The sequence below is a fragment of the Halichoerus grypus genome, chromosome 2, assembly GCF_964656455.1.
Source record: "Halichoerus grypus chromosome 2, mHalGry1.hap1.1, whole genome shotgun sequence".
NCBI classification, from domain to species: domain Eukaryota; kingdom Metazoa; phylum Chordata; class Mammalia; order Carnivora; family Phocidae; genus Halichoerus; species Halichoerus grypus.
In genome coordinates, this window is record NC_135713.1 from 105740024 (window position 1) to 105752559 (window position 12536).

The 12536-nt window shown below is 36.8% G+C and overlaps 1 protein-coding gene across 1 annotated transcript in view; it reads right to left on the reverse strand.

Annotated features, from left to right (window-relative positions):
• Positions 1-12536, reverse strand: part of IPO11 (importin 11) — a 217116-nt gene that overhangs the window by 40176 nt on the left and 164404 nt on the right. Inside the window, exon 28 of the mRNA XM_036070953.2 lies at positions 334-429. Coding sequence (XP_035926846.1) covers positions 334-429 — 96 coding nt within the window. The remainder of the gene's footprint in view (positions 1-333; positions 430-12536) is intronic.

The window sequence follows — 12536 nt, forward strand, 5'->3', positions numbered from 1 at the left end:
GTTAATTGAAAAAAAGAATATATTCAAAACATCTTAAAAAAGGCATTTACATGCTAACATAAAAACCTAATGTCAAATCATAAAATTATTATTAAACTAAAGAAGTCCAATTTGTCATTTCACTTTAATAAATTAAAGGTGATCTCAAGATCAAACTAATTAGAGGCAAAACAAATACAAAATTTTCTTTATAAAAGACAAAATTTAAACAGTCACCACACTGTGTTTATATGGTAGTAGTGAACAAAAATCATGCAGGACATAATTAATTACCCCCACACACACACACACTCCACCCCAGATCAAGTGCAATTAATTAAATGATCCACCTACTCTTTATAAGTTCCTGTTTCAGGATCTTCTGTCATGACATCATGTAGGCCCTCCACTGAGATGTTTATAATCCCACAGAATTTATCCTGGATGACACTAAAATAAAAGAAAAGCAAAACAGATTGAACTGGAGTATTTTAACAGGTTATTCTTTTTTCTTTTTCTTTTTCTAATTACCCCCTTAAACATGAAGAGAAATTTTACTTCTAGGATACAAAGAAAACTTTCAAAATATGTTTCTTGTAGCAGAAATTTTACCTTTGCACATAACATTAAAATTTTCTCTTTCACTAGAGTATTAGTGTTTAAATACCAAAAAGGTAGATCCGAAAGGAAAAATATATTTTAATATTCTTTAACTTATTATAATAAACGTGAGTTGATTTTATAACTAAGAAGATAAAGATACAAAAATGCTGAAGATTAAAAATCTCTACTCTTCTGAAGATAATGCCAAGAAAAAGAAGACAAGCCATAGACTGGGAAAAAATATTTGTAAAACATGTCTGAGAAAGCACCTGAATCCAGAACACATAAAGAACTCTAAAAGCTCAAGAAGAAAACTCTGCAGTTCTTTCTGCCCATGGGTCCTGTCCCCGTGCTTTAACAAAACCACCCTATTTGCACCAAAAAAAAAGACTACTCAATTTAAAAATTGGCAAAAACTTCAAGACACTTCACTGAACAAGATATAAAGATGGTATATGAGTACCTGAAAATACGTTCAACGTTACTAGTTATCAGAGAAATGCAAATTAAAACCAAAATGACATTTTAATTAAAAGTTAAATTTAGAAGACTAACAATACCAACTGCTGACAAAGATGAAAAACAACAGTACTTCTCATTCACAGCTATTAAGGATAAAAAAACGGCATATCCATTTTAGAAAACACACCAGCAGTTTTTATAAAATTAACACACTCCACACAACTCAGCAATCCCATTCCCACATATTTACCCAAGACCAAAACAAGTAGCCTCAGATCTGTATGTAAGTATTTATGGTAGCTTTATTCATAGTAATTCACAACTGCAAATGACCCAAATGTCTATCAACTAGTGAATGGCTAAACAAACTGTGGGATACTTACTCAACGAAATGGTTGTCAGCAATAAAAAGGAACTAAAGATACATGCAACAACATGGATAAATCTCAAAAACATTATGCCAAGAGAAATAAAACTGACTCAAAATGCTACATACTGTATGACTCCATTTATGTGACTTTCTGGAGAGGGAAAATTATTTGTTCAGTGGTTGCTAGAGAAAGGGACACAAGGGAACTTTTTGGGGTGACGGGAGTGTTCTATATTGACTATGGTAGTGGTTATACACTGTGTACATGTGTGAAAACTTTATGCTTAAGGAGTTTTAAGTAAGTGTACTTTAACAAGAATCTGACTTTTAAAAAGTGGAAGTACTTAACCATCCACTGAAACACTAAATTATACTTTTTGAATTTAAAACTAACTGAATAAATTATAACTCTTATCTCCAGGGACGTTCTAGAATCATTCCTACAAGAGACATAACCATGTTTCTCATTCTGCATTAACCTGGATGATTATTTTTTTAAATGTTCAGTAAAGAAGTACCCAACTTACCATATTTTGGGTCAGGTTCCCACCTTTGTAAAGTCAAATGTTTTGTCTGTACATTCAAATGTGATCAGATTTTAGACAACTAAATCACCAGTTGGGCAAAATAATAACTAGTTGATATTCTGATACATCTTAATGTATCATCTTAATAACATCCTACTGCAGTAGTAAATATTTTTTAAGTCACTGTATTTCCTTTATATAAGAACTAAAAAATCTTTCAAGAAAGACACACACAATCTACTTTATTCAGTTCAGGGAACAACACCCTAGAAGAAAAACTAGGAAACCAAAATCGTGCCTGAAGTTTCACCCACTAACTGTGATCCCACTGAAGTTAATTCAGTTCTCCAGATGTTGGTCTCCTTGTCAGTAAAATGAAGGCTGGACTGAAGTATGACAGATACGTGGAGGGAATATAGACATTGTCACTTCCTACTGCAGAGGAATTTGCCACTAATCCATTATAGCTTGCTAAGGCAGACGGGTTCTGAAATTCCTTTTTAATACAGAAGCATCCCAGATAGCTAATCCTCCAGAATACAGCTGTTTACCAGGCCTTTTTGTCAGGATTTTTTAGGGACAATCCACGCAGACAGCTGCCTTCTCTACTCATATCACCTCCAAGCATCAATCCCTTTTAGGAAAACCAGTAATTTCATAAGAAATCAGTGGAACAGAATTCTGAGTACAGTGTATTTTCTAAAAAAACTGAATATCAATCTTCCTGATACATATCTGGCAATCTGAGTGTGACCACGGTCTACGAGGTGGATGAAGGTTAATTAGGAGGGAACGTAGAAGAGAGAGAAAGAAAACGGTATATATTTGACAATCAGTTCACTTGATTATAGGCTTTACTACAAATTATCATATTGATCAGTGATGATGCTACCAGCACTGCCACATGTTTCTGAGAAGAAGGTAGAAAGTTCTACCTCTGCCATAAGTAGAAAAAAGTAATTAGCAATATGCTGGATAAAGGATACAGTTTTAGAACACTGAACTCTACAGACATGCACATTCACCACACTGAGCCTTCAAGGCTGAGGACAGATTTTGATAATCAAGCTGCTGCATGAATAGGGTAAACTAGTGAATGACTACACAATTCTTGCCAAAAGGCTTACCTTCACCCCTTTCTCATGAATGGTGATTTTGTTTAGAGGACACTGCTGAAACCAAAATACAGCTTGGAAAGTTCTGAGAGAAATCTAATGAGTTCAGGAACCTGAGATTTATGTAAAGCCAAGAGCTAGAAATAGTCAATGACTGACAATAAGAAGTGTTAAGAAAATTAGAATAAAGAATGGAAAATGATACTCATGGAAGCAGACTGGGACAGGCCAGAGGATACAGGTCCAAACTCTGCTCGGCTTGTATATGCCCATCCAGGCTTGGAGGAGAAGTCAGTCATGTGATCAGTGGGGTTCACCTGCCCTATTCCCTCCCTGACCTCCAGTGGAATTTCTAGCTCTACCAGCTGAGGGGCTTGGACACGTGACTGTCTAGTAGGGGTAAGGGAAGTGAGGCAACCTCCATCAGTGTGCAGTCACTGTTTTTCATTGGGATGTGACTCATTCTGCATAGAAGGACAACAGAAGCAGAGATGTAGGTATGGGAGGGGGATGAAATTCCAGCAGACAGGGAAAACCGTGCTTGCACCAGAGGGGGTGACCACAGACTTCAAGTGTGGAAAAGGGGAAAATGACTACAGCCCAGAGTAGAAAGGTCCAGGAACTGGCTTTGAATGGGAAGATGGGAAGAGGTGACTCTCAAAAGGGAGAAGGAAGGACTGAAGAGGAGAAATGGGAGTATACATGCCATGTTCTGGGATCAGTAAAAGAAGTTACACAGAAATTCTCTTCAAAGCACTGAAGTTTGAAAAAAAAACAAAAATCAAAAAACACAAAAAGATGCACCTCAATTCCCCTCTTTACAGTTGTTTGGGGAAAGTACCCCCAAATAATAGGGGTAACAAAAAGCCAAAAAAGGCTTGTACTTCCCAGCATGCACAACACATATTTATTTAAAGTAAATAAGCATTAAGAAGTTAAAAATTTTTTTCTTTTTAAAGTTATTATAAAAATGCTCCCTCCAAATGTGTAAATATAACATTTTATTTTTTTAAAGATTTTATTTGACAGAAAGAGAGAGAGCGCGCACACAAGCAGGGGGAGTGGCAGGCAGAGGGAGAGGAAGAAGCAGGCTTTCCACCAAGCAGGGAGCCCGACACGGGACTCGATCCCAGGACCCCAGGATCATGACCTGAGCCGAAGGCAGTTGCTTAACCAACTGAGCCACCCAGGCGCCCCTAAATATAACATTTTAAAATGAAGCTTTTAAAATAGATTTTTTTTTACCCACGGTATTTTTATAAAGTTTTGAATATTAATCAAATAATCACTTCACTTTTTAGTCACATAATACTCTCTCAACCCTTATCTTTTACAAATTAAGAATCAATCTTGTTGGGGCGCCTGGGTGGCTCAGTCGGTTAAGCGGCTGCCTTCAGCTCAGGTCATGATCCTGGGGTCTTGGGATCGAGCCCCACATCCGGCTCCCTGCTCAGCGGGAAGCCTGCTTCTCCTTCTCCATCTGCCTGCCACTCTGCCTACTTGTGCTCTCTCTCTCTGTCAAATAAATAAATAAAATCTTAAAAAAAAAAAACAAAAACAACAACAACAACAAAAAAGAATCAATCTTGTTTTCCGATAATATATAATCTTTCTGAATTAAATGCTTTAAAATGTGATCAGACATTTAAAATGGAAACAAATCAAATGAGAGCTATAAACCAGAAATGAAATAGAAATAGGTTTGGAGGAGAAAAGGCATTCTCCTTAATCTTATATATATTACCTCTCTAAACAAAAGACAAGAATTAGGTGTTTTTTTGTTTTTTGGGGGTTTTTTTTGTTTGTTTTTGTTTTTGTTTTTGTTTTTTAAGAGAGCAAGCAAGAGAACAGTGGGGCAGGGCAGAGGGGGAGAGAGAGAGAGTGGGAATCTCAAGCAGACTCCACGCCCAGCACAGAGCTCGACATGGGGCTGGATCTTACAACCCTGAGATCATGACCTGAGCTGAAATCAACAGTCGGACAGGACACTTAACCAACTGAGCCACCCAGGTGCCGCATTGTTCTGTTTTTTAAATAAAAAACAGCCCGTTTTTCTCTTCCATATGTGCTACATATTGAGTTCTGAGTTAACACTTTATAAGCATTCTTCTCAGTGTGTCATCTTTTAATGTCCTCTCGTGCACATCAGTCAAATCTGGTATATAATGTGGAAGAAGTGAAGGCAGCCAGGGGAAACCATGTAATTTTAAATCTCACTTGGTTCTTAACCTCTCAAACCTGTGCTTACTAAGAAGTGACAGTTCATATTAAGTAGGAGGCAGCAATCTAGAGTCCTGAAAGGAATGGCTGAACTCCCTGCTAGTCTCTATACAGCTTCCATAGCACAGTAGGTAAATCGAAACTTAAGAGGTTAAAAAATAAAAAGCTGACTATTGATTATTCCAGCCCAAACTTTACATTTTGTTATAGTCCTAAGGTCAGATTTCAGAAGACTGGCTCAATGAGTATTAATAAAACGTGAGCTTATACCAGGATACCAATTTATTTACAAAAAAATAAGTGATTAGAGTGTCATATTACCCTTGCCAAACCTTCCTGGTGAATTGGTCACCAAGGTTACATTCATTCATTTTAGTCAACATTTTATGAGTCCATAAAATGTGTCAGACATTATGGTAAGCTCTGGAGATTTAAAAAATGGCCACCTCCAAGAATATGCAATGTGAAAAGAGCAGTCTCTTCAAAAAATGTAAATGGGAAAAATGGACAGCTACATGACAAAGCATGAAACAAGGCCATTTTTTCACACCATGCACAAAAATAAAATGAATTAAGGACCCAAATGTGAGACCTGAAACCATAAAAATCCTTGAAGAGAGCACAGGCAGTAATTTCTCTGACATCGACTATAGCAACATTTTTCTAGATAAGTCTCCTGATGCAAAAGAAACAAAAGCAAACATAAAAATAATAAACTAAAAACCTAAAAAACTAAACTAAAAAAAAAAAGCTTCTGCACAGTGAAGGAAACAATCAACAACACTAAAAGGCAACCTACGGAATGGGAGAAGATACTTGCAAATGAAATATCCAATACAGGGTTAGTACCCAAAATATATAAAGAACTTATACAACTCAACACCAAAAAAGAATCCAATTAAAAATGGGCACAAGACATGCATGGACATTTCTCCAAAGACATGGCCAACAGACACGTGAAAAGATGCTCAACATCACTCATCATCAGGGAAATGCAAATCAAAACTACAGTGAGGTATCACTTCACATCTGTCAGCACAGCTAAAATCAAAAACACAAGAAACAAGTGTTGGCAAGGATATGGAGAAAAAAGAATCCTTATGCACTGTTCATGGGAATGCAAACTGGTACAGCCACTGTGGAAAACAGTATGGAGGTTCCTCAAAAAATTAAAATGGAATTACCATTACCACTACTGGCTATTTACCCGAAGAATATGAAAACACTAATTTGAAAAGATACATGCACCCAGATGTTTACTGCAGCATTATTTACAACTGCAACATTATGGAAGCAACCCAAGTGTCCATCCATTAGGGACTAAAAATCTGCAGGAAGGACAAAGAAAACAAGCAACAAATGAGATGTTCTTTTTTTTTCTTTTAAAGTCTGATATCCTGAATAAGTACTTTTCTCCATTTAATGGGTATTTCTGACGTACTAAGTGGCACCTGTCTGAAGGGAGAGCATCTGTCACCTAAATGGAGGTAAAGAAGCACTGGCAAATTATCACTCTCTAATTCTCATCAGTGGTCCCCAGAATCTTGATCATTCTACCATCACTTGAGATCTTAGCATTTGCAAGTTAACCCACTTTGCACTGATAACATTAGGATAGATGCTCCTCCTAAAAAAAAAAAAAACACCCAATTTTGATATAAATTTATTTTCATTTTACAAGGTTAAATGGGATCCAACTGATCCTACTCACCTCATTAATGAGGGCTTCAAAGAGGCAAATGGATGCTTTCTATTCCAGTCTCTTAAATTTCATTCCTTCTCTTTAAGAATTTTCAGGGGGCAATCAAGAACTTCAACAAGCTCGAACAAATCCACCTTTCTCAAGTTACTCCTCCTTTCATGGCTTTCAGGCAGTTAAGTCATCAGCTCTCGAATATAATAGCTACTAACTCAGATCTGCTTACTCCCTTCCTGCCCCTCACAATGCTCTTCCTCCTTTTTCTATTCACCTTAATTCACACTTCCTTCACAGGCCTTCTCTGGCCACTCCAACCCACTGTACGTGAGCACTCTGTCCTTGGAATTTCCAGGAGCATAAAACGTCAGCACTACTCATTTAGCATGCAACTCATGTGCCATCTAGTTCTTTCTCCTAATGTCCTTTAATTTTTCATGCCTACACGCCTGCTCTAAGACTATCAGTTAACTTTAAGCACAGTCCATGTATTATGTTTATTTTTTTATGTCCCACAGGACATAAATAATGTGAACACTCAATAAATAATCATGGGAATTAATGTTCCCCAACTCAAGAACTGACCTCCCTCATTTTCTTTTTGCAATATTATTTGTGCTTATCTCTTTTTGTAATTACAACTATGGATAGTTGAATTATAGATAACATTACAATTGATTACACTAAACATAAGGCAGAAAACAGAGCAGAAGGTGGCTGTGTTGGAATCTATTTCTGAAACATTTCAGAAAATGCAAGGAAAGTTTAACATTGAAGATGAAAGAGGAGAATGAAAGTAAAACTGAAGGGAAAAAAGTACTAGTAACCTGAACGTTTCCCTTCTTTTTCTTTGTCACAAATACTTTTCTTATTTCACATACTTGGTAGATATATTAATGTATTCACATAGACACAAGTTACAAACACACTACAGAAAGAAGACAAGCTTTTATAAACATCCGTTTGTTTGGTTCTTCAAGTGTGATATAAGTGATGTTACACATATGTAAATATTAAATAGGTGAGGGCTTGAAAAACTGTACTATTATTTGACCATTTAAACAATTCCACAAAGTTTTCAGTAAACTTCTTTTTCTGTTAAATTCACATGAGTAAAACTATAGTTCTTAATCTTGTCTTAGTATTTTCTAAAGCTATGGCATTTTAAGGCATTTTCTGGGTATACAAAAGTATCTGTAGACTGTAAATTGCAGAAACTTCATGCAGAGTGATTTTTCTTTGCTTTTGAAAACTAAGTACTAAAGAAAAAAATCAATCCATCTTTGTTTTTATTGAACCAACTTGAAAACTATGCTGGTTTTAAGATTATTTCTATCCTTTTGTGTCATTATGAACCTAACCACAAGGGTTCAGAAAACAAATAGCCCTTGAAAAGAAAAACAAAACTTTTAATCCCCAAAGGCACAAATAAATGAAATTTCTAACAGTCATTTGGTCAGCCCAAACAATAAATATTACATTGAATATGAGCAGGACTCTAGTTTCTAGCTGTCCAATTTTTACTAGCATCTTTATAGTGAGCATTTTATAGCTCTATTTTTCAGAGAAATTATCTATATTCATCATAGACCATGTGTTTTAACACCTTCTAAGTGATGGACTGATAGATTTGTATCGTATCTTCATCCCCTTGGACCTGGGAAGAAAACAGGCATGCAGAAACACAAAATTTTCAATTACTTTTTCTGAACATTTCTATAATCGAAAATTGATGATTTAACAGTTTTTTACAGGAGGTCCAAGAAAAAAATAAATAGCATTTTCTCTGATCTAACCAGACCACAATTACAGTATTTATATATCACATAAAAATGATTAATATATGAAATCACTCTGGCATTCTTGGATCTTAAATATAGGAGGTCACTGAAGTTAGGGTAATTTAAGAAAATAATAAGCTTTAGGCATTAAAAGCCACAACCAAATAAAATATTCTCTTAACTATACTTCTCTGCTTATATTGTTTAATAGGATTAAACAAAGAACAGCAGTTTATTGAAAGAAAAAGGCAAAATAAGAAAGCCCTGACTAATCAGTCTTATTCCAGACTTTCTACCACACCAGAGGCTACAAAAGTGGTGACATTTACACTAAAATTAGCTTTTCTCCTCTCCAGATATTTTCCAGGATCTAGCTAGCTGCAAATACTTTTGTCACTTAGATGGAAACATATATTCTTTCTACACAGTAATTTTCTACATGGTCATGGAAAAGAGTGTTAATAAATCTAGTTCCCTTGACAAATACTGGCAAGGAAATGGGATAAAAAAAATTCTTAGTGGAAATTCACTAAGTTGTTTTAAAATGAAAGTTGGATTTTTTACATCCAACAATAATCTTTACAAAGGCTTTTAATAGTATCAACTATTCCCTCAATTAATTTTTGGACTGCACACACACAAGCAAAACAAAGAAGCCCATAATCTTTAAGATAGAAAAACTCTTAACAATCCAGAAGAAACCGCCACCTTCTGTGACTTTTAAGGGAAAGACTATGCTTCAAGAAACAATACCCAATGACAACACTAAGTTTCCAGAAAAAGATGATAAATGACTGGTACAGAACTGTGTGGGGAAAAACGTTAGGCTGAAAACCCCAGCAATGCTTGTTTTGAATGCTTACAGGAGTCATTTGACGGAGTGGTTCTTGACTTTTACAAAGGGATATAAGAGAACCTACTAGAGATTTCATAATTATGAGGGTGGGAATATGGCCTCACCATTTGTAAATGCTAGGTATTGCTGATGATAAAACTACACAGTAAATAATTACAAGGTAATCATGAATATATACCTTGAGGACAAACGAAAAAAGCCAACTGTGCTGGTCATCAAAGTCACATGAAAAGATACCCATGGCTCAGAATTATATTCCTGGAGAAGTGTTGTGTATCGCACAGCCCCGACCAAAATAAAGAGAACGTGCCCTGGAAAACAGTGTTACGTGATCAAGAGGACTCTGGTAACAAAGGCAAGTCAAGGTGTGGGACCCTTATATCGAGGACATGGGTAAGTGCCTGTGAGACCAATTTGGTAGGAAGGCCTAGCATTAAAGCTGTTTTTCAGAACCTTGTAAAAGGTTCCCTAGTCTTTTTTTCTCCCATTTTTGCAACCTTTTAAGACAAATATGGCATATTTTACTGTTATTGTTGTGTTGCAGGTAAGATAATGGAGTAAAAATGCTTGCTGACTCAAGACACAGGTAAGAGGAAGAGTGTAACCCTGGCACTTTATGTAGGAGAAAGTCGAGAACTCCACTGAGAGTACAAAGTTGGTGGAGAACAAGGAGGTATCCAAAGATCGTCTTTCCCTGCTACCAGTGAATTCTACACAATTCCCTCACTCTCAAACAATGTCCACCCTTACCGTGCCCCAACACTCTGTCTCTGGCTATCAGCACTGGCAGCCCCTCACCTCCAGAAGCCCATGAGACACCTTACCCAGGCCCCCACTCCATCACCTGGGACATTCCTCATTTCCTGCTGACTCCTGTTAAAGCGTCTGCTCTATACCATTCAAGTCCTCAAGGACAATCTAACATCAAACATCTCTACTCCAATGCTAGAAGGGAACTGGGAGTACATTCTCAATTATCCCAGAAGTGAGATACATATTTCTGAAATTCCACACTGGAATTTTAAATGTATTAAAAAGTATAATGTTATAAATAAATGGTAGTTGAGTTCTATACTTCTCATTTGTTATGGGGGAGGATGGAGAGGAGCTTTTTTGGAATGCCCTGGAACCTTACCCAACTTTTACAGAAGTCAGTGGAAAAAATGGACCTGTATATAAAACTATCCTTCTGAAACACAACCATACTATTCTTGAGTGTTCTCATCAAAAAACTTTAGTAAATGGTAGAGAAACAGAACTCTTAAGAAAAGTTTCTTCACCTATATTAATTTAGAATATTATTACTTAGTTTTAACTTTCCTGTTTGTTTGAGGTGGGGCTGCCTAAAATGTGAAACAATCATATGCACAAATTATACTGCTAAAAATATCTATGTATATTATCACTTCAAATCAATTTTACCTTAAGTTTTTTAAACGGTGCAAGTATCAAACAACAGTGTCATGTGAGCTAATATTTTTTTTTTTTTAAGATTTTATTTATTTGACAGAGAGAGAGACAGCAAGAGAGGGAACACAAGCAGGGGGGAGTGGGAGAGGGAGAAGCAGGCTTCCCGCAGAGCAGGGAGCCCAATGCAGGGGCTCGATCCCAGGACCCTGGGATCATGACCTGAGCCTACATGGGCGCTTAACGACTGAGCCACTCAGGCGCCCATGAGCTAATATTTTTAAAAGGAAAAGCTGCTGACAGAAACTGGAATGAGTACCTAATGAATACCACCATGTACAACTGTAACTCCATATATAAAACAATATTAATAAGATTAAAGTTTTCTAGTTGAGCCTACATCAATCATCAATTTTAAGTTATACATAAAAACAAAAAAAATCTTGGGCGCCTGGGTGGCTCAGTTGGTTGGGCGACTGCCTTCGGCTCAGGTCATGATCCTGGAGTCCCTGGATCGAGTCCCGCATCGGGCTCCCTGCTCGGCAGGGAGTCTGCTTCTCCCTCTGACCCTCCGGACCCTCCCCCCTCTCATGTGCTCTCTCTCTCAGTCTCTCTCTCTCAAATAAATAAATAAAATCTTTAAAAAAAAAAAAACAAAAAACAAAAAAAATCTTGATAAAATTTCTAAATTACCTTCTTTGAATTTGGGGGGAGTTTTTTTGGTAAGGTCAAGATAAATACTTTGTTTATGGATATTTCCTAACTCTAAATAACCAACTATGCTGCTTCTAACATCTTCAAGAGGATGTGGTCTAGGTGGTGGGGAAGGGAGACATAGAAGAGTTTTCACCTTTCATTTTAAGTATCTCTGTATTGTTTGAATTCTTTTTTCCAAAGAGCATGTACTTTTAGTAACTAAAGAAAAAACTTAATTGGAGTTGTGGGAGTTGTGTGGATACAACAACAGAAGTGTATTATTAAAAACATTTTCAAGGTGAAACAAACACCACACACCTATCCCTAATGAAACAAGTAATTTATGTAAGAATAGACTTATTTAAAATGTATTCAGGTTTTCTTCTAAAATCACAACCAAGAACAAAGCTTTAAACTAGGCAGGGAAAAGAACAGTGAAAACTCTTGGGGTGGGGGTGGGGGGGAGCTGCGGCTTTAATTTCTCCGAAATTTCTAGTGTATCTCAAAACCACTCCTCCGCTCCTTTCTGCTTTTCCTCAATTATCTTACAGCAGTGGCTCTCCAGCCATGTTCCCCAGACCAGCACTACCAGCAAACCTGTCCACACATACACCCAACAGGCCCCACTCCAGACCTACTGAATAAGGAACTCTGGGAGGGGTGGGGGGCAACAATCTGTATTTTAACCCCAGTGATTCTGAGTTTGAGCAGCACCATCTGAAGGTACACCAGACAACACAACCATTCCTATAATTACTTCAGGTCCACAACACAGACTCAGTAATTAGCACTTGGTTTAAACACTCCCAGACTGCTTTAGGCTA